This window comes from Phlebotomus papatasi, chromosome 2 (assembly GCF_024763615.1).
Source record: "Phlebotomus papatasi isolate M1 chromosome 2, Ppap_2.1, whole genome shotgun sequence".
Taxonomy (NCBI): Eukaryota; Metazoa; Arthropoda; class Insecta; order Diptera; family Psychodidae; genus Phlebotomus; species Phlebotomus papatasi.
In genome coordinates, this window is record NC_077223.1 from 83,635,328 (window position 1) to 83,656,276 (window position 20,949).

Here is a 20,949-nt window from a genome sequence, read left to right on the forward strand (position 1 = left end):
TTTTATGATTTTTCAATTCAAATATGATTAATATTTTGTTTATTATTCACAGATGTTTCCTGCGTTAAGTGGGAATTTTTTCCGTTTGGCTCTGCCTGGATTTGCAAGATCATTTCATAGTCTCCTGCCCAAGATCACTCCTTTAAATGCCACAGGACAAAATACAGTGCTTAGACAATCTCCAGGGCAATTGCTGGCCACTCAGGGAAGCCCATTGGTAAATTTGGTTTGTGGTTTCAAGGTAAAAGGGCGCCTTAAGAGACGTTGCAAGGATTGTTTCTTTGTCTGGCGCCAGCAAAGGCTCTATAATATCTGCAAGACCCATCCACGGCACAAGCAAATGTCCATGGTGAAGAAGGATAAGAATACTTGGATCCTAACCCATGCCAGTCAATCGAAAGTCCGGGAATGGTAGATGTAGGGGATGTAGGATATAAAAATTAGAAATAAAAATTGTACTTGACCAGAAAAAAATATTGGAATTTATTTCACCGGAAAGGCATTCTAAGGCCATACAATAAAATGTCTGTTTTTCTGAAAGGAATGCTGAATATGTATAATTTTCGAGGAGCAAATCTTGAGATTACCTCCTGAATATCATCGAAAAATCGCGCTCGGATTTCTAAAAAAAAATATTAGCGGTCTATTGTCCTGAAAAACTCCTGTCTAAGATACTGTCACTTCTTCAGTTTTCTTTGTGACCTCCTCAACAGTGGCAGCCTCCTTCTCAGCCACCTCCTCGAAGTTGCCCACAAGTTCTGGAACATCTTCCTCTTCATTGAGGAGCTTCTCATTGCAGACCACATCATTGGCCAGACGTTTCAGATGATTGAGTCCCTCAGGACCGAGCTGAGTGAGAATTCCTGGCAGCATATCGACAATCTAACCGCAGTGTCCGGGAAACAAAGAGAAGCCAGCGGAAAATGTGGTTAGCCCCTCGTGACCTTCGAATTGAGACGCAATAGCTCACCTGCTTATTCTCTCCATGACCGGTGATGGCAAAGGTATTGGCAGCCAGTGATGCCTGAGCCTTGGGATTGTTGAAGTGAATCACGCTACCATCATTCTTGATCATGTTAACCTCTTCAATTCCGGGAATCGTATTGACGGCCAGTTTCTTCAGCGATGACTGCAATTTCTTATCGTCTGTTCCAGGCGTCTGATGGACAATCTTCTTCTTGCGCCTTGGTGTACCCTTGCCCCCGATCCTCACCGACTCTTGCAACTTCTTAAGCTTGTCAGGATTCATTTTCACCAGGTCAAATATCACAAAAACTATCCGAGATAGAACATATGGACGCGTTTTCGCAACTAAAATGAGCTTTCGACGACCATTTTGACAAATTCGACCAGTTTCCCACAGCGCCTCTAGCGGTGAGCACATGATATCTCATCCGGTCGAAGTTTGTTTACAAACACGAGGAAGAGGAAAAAATCATGAAAATCGCAGTGGAAGGATGTGCACACGGAGAATTGGAGAAGATCTACGATACTGTGGCTCATATAGAGCAGGAACAAGGTATCAAAGTGGACTTACTAATATGCTGTGGAGACTTTCAGTCAACGAGAAACCTCGAAGATCTCAATTGTATGGCTGTCCCGCCAAAATATCGTGACATTTGCACGTTTTACAAGTAAATTTCCGGGAAAATAATCAAATATAACTGAAAATTAATCATAGGGGAATATTGTGGATGCTTCTAGGTACTACAGTGGTGAGAAGATAGCCCCCATTCTCACGATATTCATCGGAGGGAATCATGAGGCATCAAACTATCTGCAGGAATTGCCGTATGGGGGCTGGGTAGCCCCGAATATCTACTATTTGGGCTATGCAGGAGTCATTTCGGTTGGTGATGTCCGGATAGCTGGACTCTCAGGCATCTATAAAGGTCATGACTACCACAAAGGGCACTTTGAAATAGCCCCCTATACAGACAGCACCGTCAGGAGTGTCTATCACATCAGAAACTTGGAGGTATTCCGGATGAAGCAACTCTCTGGCCACCTGGACGTCTGCCTGTCGCACGATTGGCCCCGTGGGATCTACAATCATGGCAATGGTGAGCAATTGATGCGCTTCAAGCCATTTTTCCGCGAAGAAATCGAGCGGAATACTCTGGGGAATGAAACCTGCGAGGATCTATTGAACTTCCTGAAGCCGGATTATTGGTTTGCAGCACATTTGCACTGCAAATTTTCAGCTGTGGTTAAGCACGAAGATGAGAAGGTGACAAAGTTCTTGGCCCTGGACAAGTGCCTTCCAAAAAGGAGATTTTTGCAGATCCTCGATGTTGGCGGGAAAGTCTCTTCCCAGAAAGATCTCAAACTTAGCTATGACCTGGAATGGCTCACAATTCTGCATTTAACCAACCATCTGCTGAACGTGAAGCCAGTGTCAAACTACATGCCAGGTCCTGGAGGATCTGAACGCTTCAATTTTACCCCAACGGAGGAAGAAAAAGCATCAGTAGCTGAAAGATTTGGCGGCGTTTTGAGTATTCCTGAGAATTTTGTTCCCACTGTGACTCCTTTCAACCCGGATACCGACCAGAGGGCCTTCAATCAACCATCAGCCCAGATCAATCCCCAGACAACGCAATTCTGCGATACTCTGGGAATTGATGATCCTCTCCGGTTGATTATGATCCTCAAGAAGCAACCTCTAAATCTCGGCTCTGCCGTGGAGCTGCCAGTTAGGAATGATGAGAGCATCTGTACGGAAGATGATGAAGAAGCTGAGGAGGACCAGGAAGACACAGAGCTCCCGGAAGATGAGGAAAATGATACCTTTGTGAGCTTCAACACAACGGACAATCTCTTGGAAACCTCCACGGAAAATGTCAGTGTAACTCCACCAGTTAAGAAATTCCGTGGTCGGAATCAAGCTCTCTACTCCACTCCTGAGGAATCCTGAACAAATTCCATGCAATCCTGGCCATAAATTGTACAAAAAAAAATAAATTTGAATTTGAGCAAAAATTTGCTTTATTTTTATTTCATAAAATAGCCACTGGCGCTGCGGTCGCACGGAAAGTTCCAGAGAAGAAGAAGAAGACATTGGTATTTTTGTTTACATCGTGCCATCGTGCGTGGAAAAATTAAATTTTCTTAGATTTTCACGAGGAAAAAAGACAATGCCAAAGTACTATTGCGACTACTGTGACACGTACCTCACGCACGACTCCCCCAGCGTGCGAAAGACTCACTGCACGGGCCGCAAACACAAGGACAATGTAAAGTTTTACTATCAGAAGTGGATGGAGGAGCAAGCACAGAGTCTCATTGATGCCACAACAGCAGCTTTCAAGGCCGGAAAGATTGTCCAGAATCCCTTTGCACAGCCCCCACCAAAAGGGGTAGCCATCCCGCCGCCCAACACCCTTGCACCGCCTCCGCGGCAGGGTATGATGACTGGAATTCCGGGAATGCCTCAGATGATGATGAATCCTCACATGATGATGCCTCCGTCGATGGGAATGAATCCCGGAATGATGGCTGGACCTCCCCCAATTGGTCAATATCGCTCAATGCCCCCGCACATGAAACAATCATAAATTTTATCTGTAAATTCCAACTTTATTTTCTGTTTGAATAAAGAAAACATCCGGATGCTTATCTATAGAGGTGGGTTTTTTCTTTTAGATACCTTTGCGCCACTTTTCGCAGGTCTTGGTCTCGGTCATGGGCTTGCCGGCTACCCCACAGGTTCCAATTCCTACCCTCCCATTGACATTGTCCGGAGACGCAAAGATGCTCTTTGGAATGCCAGCTGATCCAGATTTCTTAGCGCTTTTTGTCGTGAAAGCCAGCCATTTGTTCTTCTCGGTCTCACGCTCAGCTTCCAATTCCTTAAATCTCTGCTGCTTTTTCAGTTTCTTCTTCTTCAAGTACTCCTTCTGATTTGGATGACGCCTCTTGTTGCTACTGCTCGACGGGAATACTTCATTGCGTGTGGTGCGCTCCTTGAGCTCCTTGAGAGTCGTTGTGCTCCGATTCTGATATGCATCGAAAATAACACTGACTTCCCCGCCCACAGTTATTCCCTCAATTGTCGCATCGTAGTACTGGCCATCTTCTGTCCACTTGGCCTGACACTTATCTCCAATCTTCCATTTATTCTGCTGATCTTCGTCTGCCTGCACACGCTCAGCAGCCCGCAGAACCTGCTCAATGTCATCCTCAAACTGACCATAAGTAGCTTTATCTGTATCTGGTCCTATGTAGGATTTTTTCTGTTCCTCCAATTGTGTCTTTATCAGATCTCGTGTTAATTCTATCACCTCCTCCAGATCCTTCTTGAGTTTCAGCAATTCCTGATTTTCCGGATCCGACAGCAAAGCCACTTCCACCTGGAAAAACAATGCCATTTTAATTCATATTCCCGGCCAATTTCCTGAAAATCACAACTCTACCTGTTGCAACTGGAGCTTGTAATTCTGGAGATCATCTGCCATGGTTGGCTCTTGTGAGAAATTGTCCAAGAAAAGCAGATATTCGAAGGATTTTCACGCTTCCCAGTGAAACGTTTACAAAAACAATTGAGAATTTTTGACAAACGTTTCCAGGGTGCGACTTAGGGGGCAGCCAACAAAAATCAAACAGTACTACTATTAGTACCGAAAGTGTATGCGAATTATTTTACAAGCACAAGAATTTTTTTGTACAGAAATTTTGACCACAGTTTAGAATCAAAGAGACCTTCACTTAATGAACCACTTGATGACTTTTTACTCTTTTTCACCTCTTCACTAATCGATGTCCAACCTCAGACTGTATTATTCGCTCGAGGTATGATTCCTTATATAGGTGCAATCCCCACCTATTTCGTCCGTTAAAGCACCGAGGACATAAATGCTTAATGACCGGCCCAAAGTACTGACTCCTCCTACTTCTACTCTACCCTTTCGCCTGTTTTCCAGTTTTAAAATTTTTCTTTAAATTAGGGTGGAGTGCAAACTTTTTCCATCATAAAATTTTTGATACAGTAGACTCTCTCTCAATCGAGCATATGGGACAAAATGTCTTCCAAATTATCGAGAGATTTGGGTATCAAAATTATTGTAAATTCCCCAAAAAAGCGCTCAAATATAAAGAATCACGATAAAACAAGAGACACTAGAGTGAATTTGAACAAATTTCCTTCAAAATCAAGCGTGAAAATCGCCAACAAAGTTTTGTACCCGATTGAAAAAGAGCCGATTGAGCTAGAGCAGAGGTGTGCAAGAACCATTTGAAACCGAATAAACGTCAAAATAAGTTTGTTCAGGTAGCGTTTGGACCCTTATTGTACAAGTTCCATTTAACTCTTTCGTCTCTTTTGGGACTCTGAGTACCCAAAGCAGCATATGAATATTCAGTGAAAAACAGTGTTTTTTAATTATTCAGAACTGAGAAAAATTCAATTCTTTTGGATGATTACAAACTATAAGGATGTCCAAATGTAAGATATTTTTTGTAGGACCTCAATTAATTCCTGAGCTTAGATATTTTTGATTAAAAAATTGTGAAATTGGCTTGCAGCATATGCTGCGGTCCGGAAAGAGTTAACGTTTGTTCGGTTTCAAACGGTTCTTGCACGCCTCTGAGCTAGAGTCTACTGTAACCTTTGAAATTCTTATTATTTTTTAATCAAAATTAAATGAAATGTTGCCCAGAGAAATACCACGGAGACGTTCAAATAAAAAATCTGTGCCAGTTTTTATATAAAATATTTTTCCTCAAATTGAATACAGTCGAGTTCCTCAAACTTGAACTCCTGAAAATGTAAAATATGAGGTTAGGTTAAAAGAAATTTTGCATTGAGTCTGAATAAGAACAAATTTTCTCTGGTATTTCCTCAATATTGTCGGATTATATTAATTTCTTCAAGAAATTCCACCTATTTAACCACAAATTCAATTGATAAAATTCTCTAAAGATATTTTTCTTAATTTAGAAAAAGTGAATTTTGCATGAATTCTGTTACATTTATGATAATATTGTTCAAATTTGAGGAACTCTACTGTAAAATAAATTTATTCACTTCAGGTTTTTTTTTTAATTTATGGTTTATTATTAAATAGATATCCAATTGCATGGGGCCCACCAAAAAAATCAGGACAGATATTCTCTTCCTTTTGTAGACCAATATTTTTTGTAGCGGCTCTCGATTGTTGGGCATCTAAAAAGAAAGTTCAAGATGAACTCACTGAAAGATACCCTCAGGTTCGAGCTTGTCACTAATCATGGAAATTTATTTTTACACTCCCTAGAACTGTACTTCTTCACTAAATACTATCCACTCCAGTTTTCTTGACCAAAAACGTCAATTAAAAAATTATATCTTTCAATTTTTGACGTCGCTCCTTAAAAAAAAATGTTCTAGCTCGTTCTCTCCATAAGTTTAGCTCGATGAATTTTTTGTACAAATACTTTAAGGCATTGTTTGCTTTATTGATCTAGGAGATCTTCCGAGAATTTGTGGGTATCAAGTTGAAAAAATATATTTTCTGCAACAATGCATGTTTCAGTACTTTTCGCCAATTTGTAAACACTTTTTCGCCACTTACTTACTGCGACTTGCTTTTAATTGAATTTTAACAATTTTAAGACACAGCAAGCTTTCGAAAACAGCTTAAAGTTACACTTATTTAACAGTTAACTTATTAAGTAGTTAACTTATTTAACTTAATGATAATAAGGGTATTTTCAAATTATTTTTTGCACATTTTTATTTGAAACCAAATTCAATCGAAAATCATGCCTCTCCATAATTCTCTTTTAAAGTGATTTTAATTGAGGTGGCGGAAAACTACCTAACTATAATTCATTTCATATAAAGAAGGGTAAAAGTAAATCATTATTAGGGATTTAAGAATTAATCTTTTTAATTTACTATAAGAAGTTTAAAATAAATTAGAAATTTCGGAATTAAATCTCATGGTAACAGGTATCATAAATTTCGTAGCTCCTTTCACTCACAATCCTTTTAAAATGTGATTTTAATGAGTTTTAATTGAGGTGGCAAAAAAGTACCTGACTCTAACCCATTTCATATAAAGAAGAGTAAAAATAAGTAATTATCAGGTGTTTAATAATAAATCTTTTTATTTTACTATAACAAGCTCGAAATAGAGATTTCGGGATTAAATCTCATGCCTCATGGGTCATGGCAACAGGTATATTTTTTTTACCAGTGCTAAGAACTAGATATCTGAAAGGAAACATTTTCACATGTGATAAAACCTAAAAAAAATGCATTTCCTTTGCTTAAAACTACGGGAGCGCGGATGAAGCATTTATATTACGGTAATGGTATTCCGTATTCCTGTGCAGTCTACGAGAAAATGAAAATGTTGCTTCAACGAGCTCGGATGTAAACAATATAAGGTCTATTTATGTATACATAATACGATTTAATGAAAATGTATTGGAAATTGACTAAAAAAAAATTGGTTAAATAACTCCATCAGCCGAGTTGAGAACTGGTCGACTTGAAGGCATTTTACCTTAATCAAAACAAACGGAATTTATGTGAGATTAAATTGTACTTTAAATCAAATGTCTGTACTTTCTTACAAATCTTCATAGTGACATACTTTCTTTTCATTTTATACGATTATATTGCATGTAGAATAGATATTCATCAAGCAGTACAGGGTTTTCAATCATCCACATCCACAACAACATAACCCCAGAATTGACATTTTAAATCCAACCCTTTTGAAAGAGCACTACATTATTATTATTCGGAAGATATAAAATTTTTAGGAAGTATTACTAGATTGGAGCTCTTTGCCTTTTTTGTATACCAATTTCATGATGAGACAGCTACTGTTTTCTGGCTCCAAAGGTGTAAAAAAAACTAGCGTCTTTCATGAGACTTTTTCACAATATCATAACTGATTTTAAACTTATTGTCCTTATGATTTTTTTTATTTATCAGTTATGAAAATTTTCAAATGTACATTTTTTATTAGAAAATTGTTTGATGCTCATTTTTAGCTTAAAAAAGTGAAAAAATAAAATAAAAAGGAATGCTATTTACAATTTTATTTATTCCGGATCCATCATAAATTTATTCCATTTTTTGCTCAATTTGTTTTAGCTTGGCGTGGTCAGCCGGGCAATTGAGCAACTGTCAAAATTGTTTCTTTTTTGCTTGGGGTGTTTTATGTTTTTCTGTGAGACTTTTCTTACATTTTCTTTTGTATTCTCTAGTTTAGTGGAATAAATTCAACACGAATGCAATAAATAATCACTCACAATTACCATGGCAAGTAAGTAAATTATCTACCAGTTGATTTTCCACGTGTTTCTGCGTTTTCTTCTCTGGGGTACAAAAAACTAATGGCTTTTCCCGTCATGTAAACAAAAAGCCATTAATCTGTTTTCCCGGGAATTTTCAGCTTAAATTGCTGTTTGTTTGAAGGATTTTGATTGATTCTTTTTTGATGAAATGTCTTTCAGCAAATGAAAACCTCGTGGAGGACCTGGTGAAAGAACTGAAGGGTATTAGTTTGGAGGATGGTGAGAATGCGAGTCCACTTTTGGCCAAAATCTCTGCAGCAGATCCAAATATTTATGAACAAGTGGACTTAGCTGAGCCTCTGTACAATCTCCTGGCATCCAGTTCACTGGACAGTGATGAAGTGAGGAGTCAAGTGGCCAAATGCATAGCCGATGTGGCTAAAACGCCAGAACAGAGAAAGAGATTCACCACAAAGCAAACCATTGAGCTCCTGCTCAAGTTCATCGGCGAAGCTGACAAACCAGACAAGATCGTCCTGGTGACGCAATCTTGTCGGGCTCTGGGAAACATTTGCTACCTGAATGACACAGCCCGGAATATTGTGGTTGAACTGAAGGGAATTGCGGATCTTATTAAACTTCTCGATGTCCAGGTGACTGAGGATTCATGTGGTGAGCAATTTCTCAAGGTGAGGTGCGGAGTTATCTCAAACTTTATCCTCGGAGGCGAAGACTATGCCAAGAAAGCCATGGATTTGGGTATTTTGGATAAACTCGAAGCTACAGCTGTGGAAGCTTCGCAGAGGATGCCCTTCCCAGAAATATTGCTACAAAATACGCTGCCACCATTCAGTATTCTCACTGAAAATGTGCCAGACCTCAAGTTCAGTACGCCCCTAAATCAGAGTCTGGTGCGAATTCTGTCTGCCTCGACGAATCCCGACCTGGCTGAACACTGCCTGGATCTGCTGCACTATCAGGCCGAAAATGACGATGTGAAGGTGCTGCTGGCCAAGGAGGGACTCTGCGAAATCATCTATCGGCTGCTGGAAAAGTACAAAACCTTCGCGAGTAGCAGCAGGGATGCTCGTGCTCTTATGAAGTCCGCTTGTGATCTCATTGTACTTATTCTCACGGGTGACGAATCAATGAACTACCTGTACTCCACACCCTTCCTGGCCAACATGGAGGCCTGGCTGGACGCAGAGGATGTTGATCTGGTGACGACTGGAGTGCTGGCACTGGGAAATTTTGCACGGACTGATAGCCATTGCATTGACATGGTTAAGAGCAATGTGATGCAAAAGTTGCTGGGCATTCTGGCCAAAAACAACGGCAGGAACGATGACATGAATCTGCAACATGCTCTGCTCAGCACTTTGCGGAATCTCGTGATACCCAAGGTGAGTTTTCTCTTTTTCACACTTTTTGACAATTGTCGTTATTTTTTTAAAAGTACTTTCGGATCATTTACCATTTACCGGTTCTTAACCGATTTGAACCGATTCATAAATCACTCAAAAAATACCCCAGTAAAAATAATAAAATTAATTTTCTCATAAAAATTAGTTATCGGTTATGAATCGGTCCATTACCGGTTCAAAACCGATTAGAACTGGTTTAGTTTTATCAGAAATTCCAAGACCTTTCCAAAAACCCCAAACATGACCCCATTCGCTTGATAAATGCGCACTCTAGTGTCTTTTTAACTTTTGACCTTGAAAAACCGTTATTAGGAAAGATTCAACGGTATTTTCGTATATGGACGAAATGTTCGCCTGGATAATCTCTAAAGCATATCCAAAAATGAAGAAAATCGCACGACGCGTACGACGATATGATCCCGTAGCTATTTCCAAACAAACTACAACCGTTTCCTATCCGCCACCTGGGACGCGCTCGATGAGTAGGGGAAGGTTTTGCACGTTCGTAATGTTGCAGCTTCGTAAAAGTTGATTTTTTCCAAGTTACTAAATGAATTTCATCCATGGACATATAATCTAAAAGCTAGTCCTACATCTCACATTTCCTGACAAAATTGGAAGCCTAGGACTTTTTTCCTGGGCCCAAAAGGCAAAAATAAAAAATGGGCCTAAAATCGTAATTCTGATGTGTAATATTTTATGCATTTTTGTACACTGCAAGTGTCTTTTCGAAAAAGCAACTATTCCAAGTTATAGAGGGTTTATTAGGGTTAATATTTACCGTGAAAATCTTTTGCTTGAAGAGGGTCGTTTTTGTAGGAGGAGGAAAATTCATAAAAATTACCACCCTTGCAGCTCAGGAAAATTGAATTTTGCAGCTTCGTAAAACCATCTTTCTAAATTACTGACCACCGAATTTGAGAATACATCACTGTTTTGGGTCACACTGTGCATGCCGCTCGGGATATTTGACTCATCAGAGATTCCACTGAATAAATTCACATTATAAAATGGGTTTATTATACAATTTTCACTAAAATCTCGAAGGAAAACACGCACTTTCCCATCAAAATGAGATTTCATCAGATGTTTTTATTTCACTTCTGTCAAATTAAACATTAACCCATTCAGTCAATGTACCAGAAATACTTGAGATAGAATGTTCATATTTTGGGATTAGTTTCCTACAGATTAATAGATGAATTTTTTGAAAAGAAAAATTTTTTATCCATTATGGGGGCACGGGGAGCCGCCCTCAAACACGCGTCTTAACGGTCACTGAATTTAAATTCTGTACATTAATTTATTGCAAACTCTATTGATTTAGATAGAGTAACTATCCAAGAAAACAAATTGGCAATCAGAATTCAAATCTGAGAAGAAGATGAAGGCCAATTTTAACAAATTCGAAGGGATGTCGAATTTTCCGTCCGCCATTTTGAGCAAAATTTTTGCATGACTTCATGCGAAGCGAGAAAAGAACAACAAAATGTATTCCCATATCTGTCGGTCCATTTTTTCCAAGTAATTGAAGGACTAAAGTAACTAAAAATCCATTCCCGACATAAATTCGAATATCAATTGCCCTGGAATAAATAATCTAAAATCACTCAATTTGCGTATGATGTATAATACCATGGTAAGGAATGGGTTAAGCCTGAATCTGCTTATGGTAGGTGTGATTCTTTCATTGCCCATGCGGTGCGTTTTAAGCATTTTTCATACAATTTGCTTTGTTTTCAAGCGGAGTTTTCCTCATTTAACTTTAAATTAATCACTGGTAATTCTAAGAATCACTGATGTTCAAAAAATGTTCTGTAAGACAGATTCGAGACGTTAGAGAAAAAACCAGGATTACAATAGGTGTGATTACTACTTTCTGATTTATGCAGTGATGAAACTAGACTGCTTAGCTTATGGTAGATGTGATTCTTTAATTGCCACTTCGATGTATTTTGAGTATTTCTCATTCAATTTTCCTTGTTTTAAAGTGGAACTTCCCACATTTCACTTTAAATTGGTGACTGGCCATTTTTGAAATCAGTTACGTCCGAAATATGTTCTGTAAGATCAATTGGAGGTGTTAGAGAAAATCCGAGGATTACAATAGGTGTGACTATGAGAGAATCATATCTAACCAAGCTCTTAACTGACTGTCAGAATGCAGGGAAAATGGTTTTCCGAGTGTCACACAGAAAACATGTGTTAGAAAAATAGCTTAAAATTGATTTTTAATGCGTGATACCTCCTACAAAGGGTGAAAACTAGTAGATGAAAGTTCCATCTACGTAGTGATGCCCAAATTTTTGTGTCCGGTGTAATGTTTTCGGGGAAAATGAGGCCTACAGAGGTGGGAAAAAGTGGTACGAAGCTGAGTTAACCAGGGCACCTTCGTAAAAAATGCCGCTACATTTTCATTATCCTGTTGAGGTAAATCCAAGGACTTCCAGGAATTTTGTGGGGCAGAATTATGAACCCAATAAGTAAGAGATTTTTTTGATATAGTGATATAATTGATTCGGTGTGTATGGTATTCAGTAAAAAATCTTAAATCTTGGACTCCTTTTTTAATACGAACCTTCAAAACCTTCTCCTATGCTATTTTTCCATATAAAATCGACAAAATCGCAATGTAAGGTCAACTTTGGTGTAATATTTCAAGGTACCATAACTTCAATGAAAAAAAAGGAGTATAGGGGTTTAATGAGGATACTAGTCAACTATCATTTGGCGGTGTTAGTTTTCAAAAATTCGAGAAAAAAATCGATTTTTTGCCAGGTTTTTGGCTATTCTGCCCCACTGTGGCATCGTGGGGATCGTAGGGGTCGTAGGGAATTGATCGATAGCAGGAACGCTGAGGATTCTGTAGATTGTAGAAATCTCTAGCGGCCAAGGCGATCCCACGCAATTGCCTTCAAGGCCCCGTTCTTGCTGATTCTTTGACAGATGTAATACCCTGGGACACACACGTACGACTTAAGCCGAGAGACGACTTAGTGGAAAATGATAGAAATGTATTAGGGCCAAAAAAGATGTTGCAAAATGTGTCTTCTTCGACATAAATGGTTCTGGATGACCATAGTTTATCCATAGCAGATTAGGTATACCAGATTCTAAAAGCTAATGAACCAAGCTTTCCAACAATAGTTCAGTCATCCAATTATATTCATCAGAAGCTGAGATATACCACTCCAAACTTTCAACCTCTTCTTCTGACAGAATATATGAACTCATCTAATACTTTGACGATTATTTCTAATATAATTACGCTAAGCCGTCTCTCGGCTAATCCTCAGGTCTGTCGAGGCCCTAACAGAGCATAATGCCCAACGCACAATAACTTTTGTTTTGTAAACATGTTTTTGATATTTCAATGAGAGTGAGTGAGATCTAAATCTAGTCATCTCGCTCATACTTACAGAAAATTTTGAAAACATGTTTACAAACAAAAGTTATTGTGCGTTGGGCATAATAATTAGTGCATTAAGTCATCGTCCACCGCCGTCTTAATTTTGGTGACCAACTCTATTTTTATTTATTTTTTACTGAAGTGGATTAATGTGAGAATCAAACCTTGGATCTGGTTCATTTGGCTAGTGGAAGCTCCGTTAATGGGGTTAACTTTTGGGGATTTGCAGGTGAACAAGACGGCAGTGATTGAAGCGGGTGTGGTGGATATCCTTCTGCCAATGCTGGACATCCATGCCCCATGGGTAGTGTTTAAGCTACTGGGGACACTGCGGATGACAGTGGATGGTCAGGAGAAGCTAGCGCTGCAGCTGCTGGCCAATGAGAAGCTCATTCGGCAACTGGTAGCGTGGAGCAACTCCACGGATTATGCCGGTGTCACGGGTGAGAGTCTGAGGCTGATGGCGTGGTTGATAAAGCATGCATATGCTGTCCATCGACACGATGGGGCATCTGCTGCAGCTTCTACCGCCGATCACAGCAGCTTGGTGCATTTTGCACGCACAGATGGCGCTGTCGAGTGCATGGTGCGGATGCTGACGTCACAACACCTAGTCATGCAGAATGAGTCACTAATTGCCTTAAGTATCCTGCTGATTGTGTTCAGTGGCAGGAATTCCGCGGCTTCTGAGGATTCTGTGGACATTGAGGACCTGCTGGTGGCTGCAAATGTGGGTGGGAGACTGGCTGAGCTCATTTCCACGCGAGCTGACTCCATGACCAAGGAGATTGTGGAGAATCTGCAACAAGTGGTGGCTCTGCTGAGGAAGTCCGATGCACTCGTGAAGCACATGGCACAGCACAATATTGACGAACTGGTCAAGTCCATTCCCATTATCGTGGAATACTGCACACTGTAAAATTTGGTCAGGTGAGTGTAACTTATGATTACAATGCTTCTCCTTAATATTTTTTTTTAAAACTCTCTAACCCAGTGAGAGATTCTTAGAAGAATAACAACAACAAAAAAGATTATAAGTAGTGATTTTCAGTGTTAGACAAAAAAACAATTTTTGCATTTAATCTCTATAAATTTAACAAAAAAAAGAAGAAAAACTTGACTGTAACTTTTTCTCATATTTACTAAAGACAGAAGAAAAATCCTATAGAAATTTAATTGAAATTGATGGAAAATTATTAGGATGTGATGCTTTTCAGAGAGAAATTTCCCCCCAATTTGAAGTATTATAATATCCATTTTTAATCTTCTTAAAAAAAATCTTGATATTTCTTCATTATAAATTAGAAATTTGACTGTAATGAAATCCTTTTCAATTGAAAGAGTTTTGAAACATCGAAAATCCTATAAATAGTTGCAATAAATGTCCAGAGTTAGAATAAAAATGTTATTGTTTTATTTTCCTTTTTATCTCTTTTTTCAATAAATGAAAAAAGTGATACTTGGGATGAGTTCTATTTTAAGAGACTACCTTTTTTAAGAGACTTTTAAGAGAGTAAAAAAATATTCACAAATCATAGCAATCAGTGCATTTTGTGTACTCTGTAAGCCATGCAAAATTAATTTAAGTTTGTTTTTCGTGAAAATTTGTTTCGCTTAAATTTTTCTGGTAAGTTTTTCACTTTTTTAATACAATATGTCCGATATTTAGGTTTCTAAAATTAAGAGATATCTGTTAAAATTTCAAAATAGTTCCTAAACTTCCCGGAAAAATACAGTCGAGCGCTGCAATCGAATTTTCTGTGAACTTGACAAGTAACTCAGGTGGAAGGCGAGAAAAAGACAAAAAGGTGTTTTTCTCCCATAAATCCCTAGTAATTTACAGGTAATTCTTGCTCAGAGGATACTCTGAATCTCTGAGAAGTGGTCTCAGTAGTTTTTTGGTGGGTAGATTGAGTAGTAATTGTGGTATTTGCGGTGTAAATTTTGCAGTGGTGAAAAATGGCAGCGAGACGTGTTACACAATCAAGTGTGAACTGGGCATCCCTGGCTGAGCGAGTTCCAGCTGCCCAGCGTCCCAATTTCATCGCCTTCAAGTCCAAGAGTGATAAGTACTTGAGGAGTGTTCAGGCCAATCCCGAACAGGCCCCAAAGATTGACTGGGCTCGCTACAAGCAAGCCATTCCGGTGGCTGGACTTGTGGATACGTTCCAGAAGCAGTACGAAGCCCTCAAGGTGCCCTATCCCGAGGACACATTCTCAGCTGAAGTGGACAAACAGGAGCAGGATGTCAAGCGGGAGATTCAGGAGTTCAAGAGGGCATCAGATGAGAGGATTGCTGAATATCAGAAGGAGATTGCTCATCTTAAGTCTCTGTTGCCATTCGATCAGATGACCATGGAGGACTTCCGCGATGCCTATCCCGAATTGGCCATTGATCCACTCAACAAGCCCACGTTCTGGCCACACAATCCCGAGGAGCAGCTTGGATACAAGGCTAAGGATGCTCCAGCTTCTTCTGGAGGTCACTAAGCAACAGCAGGCTCTGTCCGGGATGTGATTAGCTTGAACCGGCTGCGTTTGTTCAAATTGTAAAGATTTTCAATCAGCCGCGGTGTGTCTATTAAATTCTATAGTGAAAAAAATCCTTGTTTTTTAATGGGATGGGATGGGAAAAATGGGAAGCAGATTTTTGAGGTATTCCCCAAAGTAATTTTATTTGGTTTTATAAGAAAAATCATCGTTCTGTGATTTTTTTGAAATTCAATATTCCTTGCGCTTTTTGCAAGAAATAAAAGCAATTGAGATTGCAATTCTACATTAAAGATCTTTTAATTAAAAGATCTGTAATATAAGATTAAATATCTTTTAATTTAAAGATTTTTAATCTAAAATACAAAAAACGAGAAAAACTTATACAGTGGCCGCTTTGTAATCCGGATGATTGGGAGACAATTTGACAGATGTCCGCTTCGTAATCCGGATGGATTTTTTGAATTTGTTCAACGTCTTGAAAATATAATACAAGGTTTTTTTCCGAGAATTAGAATAAAAGTTTTAAAGAAGTTTAAAAGGACAAAATTAGAGAATTCTATGCTATTATACTTCATTTATTGAACAAAAACTTCACAGGATAATTCATTCTCATTGCTGAACACACATGCATACATAACCTCAAAATGATTTTAAAGGTAACCGTCGATAACTCGTCCGGATTACGGCGATCCGGATTAGAGAGCGGGCACTGTATTTTAATTTTTAAGGCATTAAGTGAGCAGTGATATCACTAAAAAAAACTCGATATCTTTCCATAAATCATCAGCTGCCGACTTCTTTAATTCTTCACTGACCTGTGAAAAACTGGATATATTCCAATCGCATTGTGTAACCGTGCTCACACTAGGATTTTTCAATTTGTAAATTCAATTTAATTTTCAGATGAATTGTTCCTATGCGTTATTTTGCATTAAAAATCATTTGAATGGATCGATTTTCACTTATTTATTGATATAAGCTAATACTTGGCCCACCAAAATATGTTTAAACATGCTAAAATAGAATAGAATAAATGTGATAGCTCAATTAAATTTGAATTCTGCAAATTAAAATGTTAAAATGGTTAAAATTGATCATTAATTTCAATTTTATTGCAGTTAAACAAGTAGGTTTTTGAATCAAATTGTTCTTATTAAATTTATTTACTCGTAATCAATTATTATTTGTGGCCAAAAAAAATAAAATAAGTACAGTGATTAGTGACAAACTTGTACGCGAGTGAAGCTGTAGTAATCGGGAGTAATTTGCTGAGTTCTTCCAAATCCAAAGCAATTCGAAGGAAACTGTTGTGTCAAGAAATCGCAGTTGCGATCACTTCATACAGATTTTCAACAAGACTGTATGAGAGTCTCTTCATGAGCCCCTTTGCCTACAACCCTTTCTTCTGGCTTTGGGGATCCTTCTGCATAACAGCATCACAATTGACTTATAAGACATTTTAAGTACTAACACATATTTCCTGGAATCATTCACAATCAAAAATATCGCGGCACTATTTAAAATTGAGCAAATTTCTTGCAAAATGTGTCCCGGACGTGAGGATTTTTAAGTAAATTCTAGAAATTTTATAATGCTCAATTGGCTCAATTGAATTTTACATTAAATTGAGAAAATCTTAGTGTGATAGCACCATAAGGCGGGGCAGTTTCACTCCTGGATTGCTAATCTAAAATTCTAAAAATAATTTTTTAGAATGTTTTTTTTTAATAAAATTACGAAATTAATGATTTTTATTAGCGTGGGACTTGTGTACGGCTTTAGTGACATTAAGTTTTATCTCACTCCTTTCAAAGAAGTAAGAAAAAATGCAAAAATTGAAACTACCCCTTCAAAACTTCAAAAACTGTGAGAATACCTTAATGTCACTGCGTTGAATACGACGTTACTTCTGCCCTCAAATCGAACAGTCTCCGCAAACTTTTACCACGGGATAACCATCGCACATCTGTATGCATCAGATGGTCTTTATGTTTGGCATTGCATTCTTTCAAATACCTCTTTAATGTTCTCTGGGTCAAGGAGTTATGTCCTCTTCTGAGGGAATTAATTATGCGGATATGGCTGTTTTGATGGAAGGTAGATCCGATTAAAACTTTCCTCATAGCGCGGCTTTATGAAGCAAGAAATGATAAAGTCTTAGCCCAGGCATAATTTCAAGCGTGCGACCCGTGAGTGAGACCATATAATGAATCCATGTCCAATCAGTGAAGGAGCACCATCAGTTGTGATGCTGAACAGCCTGTTAGTAATGCCAAATTCTTCCAAAGTGGCCATTACAGCTCTATAAGTGTCTAATCCTGTTGTTCTTAATGCGAAATTTTGTAGTTGTAACATATCTTCAAATGTCTCTCCACTTGGAAGAACACTACGAACGAATATCAAAAGTTGATTCTCGCCTGTTAGATCAGTAGACTCATCGAGACAAATAGAAACAGATAGATTCACAACAAATGGGGAAGTGGGGCACCTTTGAAATTGGGATTTTCTCCTATGTTTAAGTGGAACTGAGCTATATCATAGTAATTTAGTTTCTCAATCTATTTGTGCAGCTAAATTATATCACAATAAGGGCGATAAGGCTCAATTTTATATTAAAAAAAAATAAGTGAAAAATCCCAATTTTAAAGGTGCTCAAGTTTCAATTTGCCCCACTTCCCCCTATCAAGCTTTTGTTGGAATTTGTCTCAGACATTAACTGAAATTGCTAATTCCTCGTTATTGTCGGTGTTGAACACAGAACTTTTTTTAAAGCAATTGTGCTGTGAAGCTTCACTTTGACCCATCTTTTGTAACATCATAGAAAAAATATCTTTATATTAAGAGACATGCTCGATATTTAGTTGCGAATATAAGCTTCAAAATATTATTTGGTATTTTTGTGTATGCTAATCGGTATATTAGTGATCCATTTAACTATATCTGTGCATATCAATTTTAAATTTTTAGAATAAATTAATAAAAAATAGATTTAATTGCAACTGTGTACTCTGTATCTCGGATCGTGACGAATTTAATTAGGCGTCTCATGGAAAATTGTTTTTTTTTTTAAATTAAATCTTAACTAATGCACTGCATTCTTGTGAGAGTTAAATGGTAAAAAGTACCTAATAATTTTCGAAAATTCATTTGAATTGGTGCAACAATATGGTAATAACCTAACGATTCGAGGAACACTGCCGATCGTTGGTGTTCTTCCTAGTCGCAAATTCTTAGATAACTCACCAATTTCTATTTCAAACCAACTCATAAATTACTGATATTCCACACCGACTTTAACCCTTTAACGACGAGACACTTTTACGGACTGAAAATCAACAATAAAAATTAAACTGGGAAACATAATTAATGATAAGTCTTACATCTAACCTTTGAAAGTCCAACAGAGTTTGATTCGGTGTATTTTGTGCTTCTATGAACGATAGGGACAAAAATAGCCTAAAAATTTAAGTAATTTTTCTGACAATACTAATGAATAATATTTCTCGCTTTAATGAAAAATATTACTTATGAGTATTGTAGTTTATATTGCCAAAAGGGTTTTGCTTAAAAAAAATTGGAAGTATAAAAAATAAATAAAATCAAATATGAATTTTAGAATTAAAAAAATCGCCATTTTTGATCTTAAATATTTACTACCTAGCTAGCAAATAGTTGGAGACTGGCAAAAAATATCCTAGATTCCTTCAACCTTCTGCTTTGCAATTACGTACAAACATAAAGAAAAAATAAGTCAAGAAAAATTATTTTCTTTATGGGACACTGGTGTTCCAATCGTCCTTAAAGGGTTAAAAAGCAATCTTGACAACGTGTTTTTGTCCAAAATACGGAAAAACGAATTTTCCGTTAATTGTTGGTTCCGTTGGTTCATCTGAATTGGCATAACGGGCATAATAGATTTTAAGTTGCGAAGTTTGCTTACCAAGAATAGCACCCATATTTTTGTAATCCGTTTGTCAGTTTGACGCGACTGACGCAACGCACGCGCTGAACGCGACGCAAAAGGAGATTTTGAAGATTTTCTCAATTTTTCTCAAAGGATAAAAGATAAGTTGGAAGTATCCAAAGATGAGTAGGGACATGAAATTAATTCGTATGGTGAGAGAGAATAAGTGTTTGTACGACATAAACAGCAACAACTACAATAACAAGGATCTCAAAATGCTGATTTGGAATGGGATTGCAAAGGAGCTGGGAATGAAATGTAAGGAAGGAAATCCTAGCTAGAATTTGAATGAATAATTGAATTTTTGATATTATTTTCAAATACCTGAAGTTACCAGAGCCAAGACACGTTGGAAGACATTCCGGGACCGATATGCCAGGGAATTGAGAAACATGAGAGAAGGTGGTGGTTCTTCAGATTCTTCATATCCTACTCCTGGCTGGAAGCACTACAATGAACTGGAATTCCTCAAGGAATTTATAGCTCAAAGACCTCTAGGGTAGGTTTGGGATTTTTTTCTTTGGGCTAGGTAATTTTTTTTTGGGTTTTCCTTAGGATTCAGGGGGGCAACGGACGAAGTTTTAAATGGGATGTATCTGGAGAGAAGAAACTTATATCACTAGTCCGGGAACGTAAGCGGTTGTACGAAACAAAAGGCAAAACCTATAAAGGTGTTAAGCCTATCTGGGAAGAAGTTGCCAAGGAAATGGACAAGAGTAGTAAGTGACCCAAGTAACACAGAGTAAAAGTTTTACTTTTTCTTGGATAAACCTTCATTTAATCCCATTTGAATATCTAGTTACAGAAGTCAGGGTCAGATGGAAGAGTATCCGGGATAAGTACGTCAGGGAGAAGAAGATGTATGAGAATAGACCAATGAAGTCCCCTTGGGTATTGTATGAGGACATGGAATTCCTGCGGGACTATGTGCAGATAAAGCAGTATGAATTTTAGCTAAGAAGAACTTGTAAAATCTTCCACTCTAAACCTTGAATAAAATCTTTCAGGCCTGCTGAAGATGAAGAAACCTGCGATGACAACATGGACTCCAATGATGATGACATGATGATATCATCAGTTAAAGAAGAAGAGGAATTGGAAGCTCTAGAAGCGTCAGAAGAAGCAGATGCCAATCCAATTCCAAGCCCGTGTCCCTCCGCTTTGACCACTGCAAACGATGAACCAGAAGAACCGTTGATTGAGATGGAATTTGCTGAAGTATCAGAGGAGCCTCAAGAGACAAAACCTCAAATAAAAAAAGACGATCTGACAAGTTCCTATCTCAGCATTATTGAGAACAAACTGAGACGCTTCCCGGAACAACAGCGCGAAGAGGTTGCAATGGAAGTAATTACGTTGATCAACAAAAGGCTCTACAGCAAAACCTAAAAGACCTAAAATAAATTACAACTCCAAAAGCAAAAAAT

At 38.1% G+C, this 20,949-nt stretch overlaps 8 protein-coding genes across 8 annotated transcripts; 6 read left to right on the top strand and 2 right to left on the bottom strand.

Moving 5' to 3' along the window:
- Nucleotides 1–52: 52 nt before the first annotated feature.
- On the top strand, nucleotides 53–415 carry LOC129801061 (39S ribosomal protein L36, mitochondrial). The gene has a single exon (XM_055845820.1). The coding sequence runs from the start codon at nucleotides 53–55 to the stop codon at nucleotides 413–415; it is 363 nt and encodes a 120-aa protein (XP_055701795.1).
- A 44-nt stretch (nucleotides 416–459) lies between these two features.
- On the bottom strand, nucleotides 460–1,249 carry LOC129804727 (transcription factor BTF3 homolog 4-like). Its single transcript, XM_055852287.1, has 2 exons — nucleotides 971–1,249; nucleotides 460–882 (listed from the first exon to the last, which is right to left on the bottom strand). The coding sequence occupies exons 1-2, from the start codon at nucleotides 1,247–1,249 to the stop codon at nucleotides 667–669; spliced, it is 495 nt and encodes a 164-aa protein (XP_055708262.1). The 3' UTR covers nucleotides 460–666.
- Nucleotides 1,250–1,412: 163 nt separating this feature from the next.
- LOC129804720 (lariat debranching enzyme) lies at nucleotides 1,413–2,982 on the top strand. Its single transcript, XM_055852277.1, has 2 exons — nucleotides 1,413–1,634; nucleotides 1,705–2,982. The coding sequence occupies exons 1-2, from the start codon at nucleotides 1,438–1,440 to the stop codon at nucleotides 2,915–2,917; spliced, it is 1,410 nt and encodes a 469-aa protein (XP_055708252.1). The 5' UTR covers nucleotides 1,413–1,437; the 3' UTR covers nucleotides 2,918–2,982.
- Nucleotides 2,983–3,047: 65 nt separating this feature from the next.
- On the top strand, nucleotides 3,048–3,624 carry LOC129804731 (U1 small nuclear ribonucleoprotein C). Its single transcript, XM_055852289.1, has one exon. The coding sequence runs from the start codon at nucleotides 3,138–3,140 to the stop codon at nucleotides 3,555–3,557; it is 420 nt and encodes a 139-aa protein (XP_055708264.1). The 5' UTR covers nucleotides 3,048–3,137; the 3' UTR covers nucleotides 3,558–3,624.
- Nucleotides 3,559–4,564, bottom strand: LOC129804730 (survival of motor neuron-related-splicing factor 30). Its single transcript, XM_055852288.1, has 2 exons — nucleotides 4,416–4,564; nucleotides 3,559–4,352 (listed from the first exon to the last, which is right to left on the bottom strand). The coding sequence occupies exons 1-2, from the start codon at nucleotides 4,455–4,457 to the stop codon at nucleotides 3,642–3,644; spliced, it is 753 nt and encodes a 250-aa protein (XP_055708263.1). The 5' UTR covers nucleotides 4,458–4,564; the 3' UTR covers nucleotides 3,559–3,641.
- Nucleotides 4,565–8,095: 3,531 nt separating this feature from the next.
- LOC129804732 (GTPase-GDP dissociation stimulator vimar) lies at nucleotides 8,096–14,468 on the top strand. Its single transcript, XM_055852290.1, has 3 exons — nucleotides 8,096–8,261; nucleotides 8,452–9,635; nucleotides 13,295–14,468. Exons 1-3 carry the CDS (start codon nucleotides 8,255–8,257, stop codon nucleotides 13,982–13,984), a joined length of 1,881 nt encoding a protein of 626 aa, XP_055708265.1. The 5' UTR covers nucleotides 8,096–8,254; the 3' UTR covers nucleotides 13,985–14,468.
- A 312-nt stretch (nucleotides 14,469–14,780) lies between these two features.
- On the top strand, nucleotides 14,781–15,668 carry LOC129804733 (ATP synthase subunit d, mitochondrial). The gene is made up of 2 exons (XM_055852294.1): nucleotides 14,781–14,908; nucleotides 15,016–15,668. Exon 2 carries the CDS (start codon nucleotides 15,025–15,027, stop codon nucleotides 15,553–15,555), a length of 531 nt encoding a protein of 176 aa, XP_055708269.1. The 5' UTR covers nucleotides 14,781–14,908; nucleotides 15,016–15,024; the 3' UTR covers nucleotides 15,556–15,668.
- Nucleotides 15,669–19,516: 3,848 nt separating this feature from the next.
- Nucleotides 19,517–20,948, top strand: LOC129804735 (uncharacterized). Its single transcript, XM_055852296.1, has 5 exons — nucleotides 19,517–19,780; nucleotides 19,853–20,021; nucleotides 20,078–20,241; nucleotides 20,322–20,463; nucleotides 20,530–20,948. Exons 1-5 carry the CDS (start codon nucleotides 19,645–19,647, stop codon nucleotides 20,909–20,911), a joined length of 993 nt encoding a protein of 330 aa, XP_055708271.1. The 5' UTR covers nucleotides 19,517–19,644; the 3' UTR covers nucleotides 20,912–20,948.
- The last annotated feature ends 1 nt before the right edge of the window (nucleotide 20,949 follows it).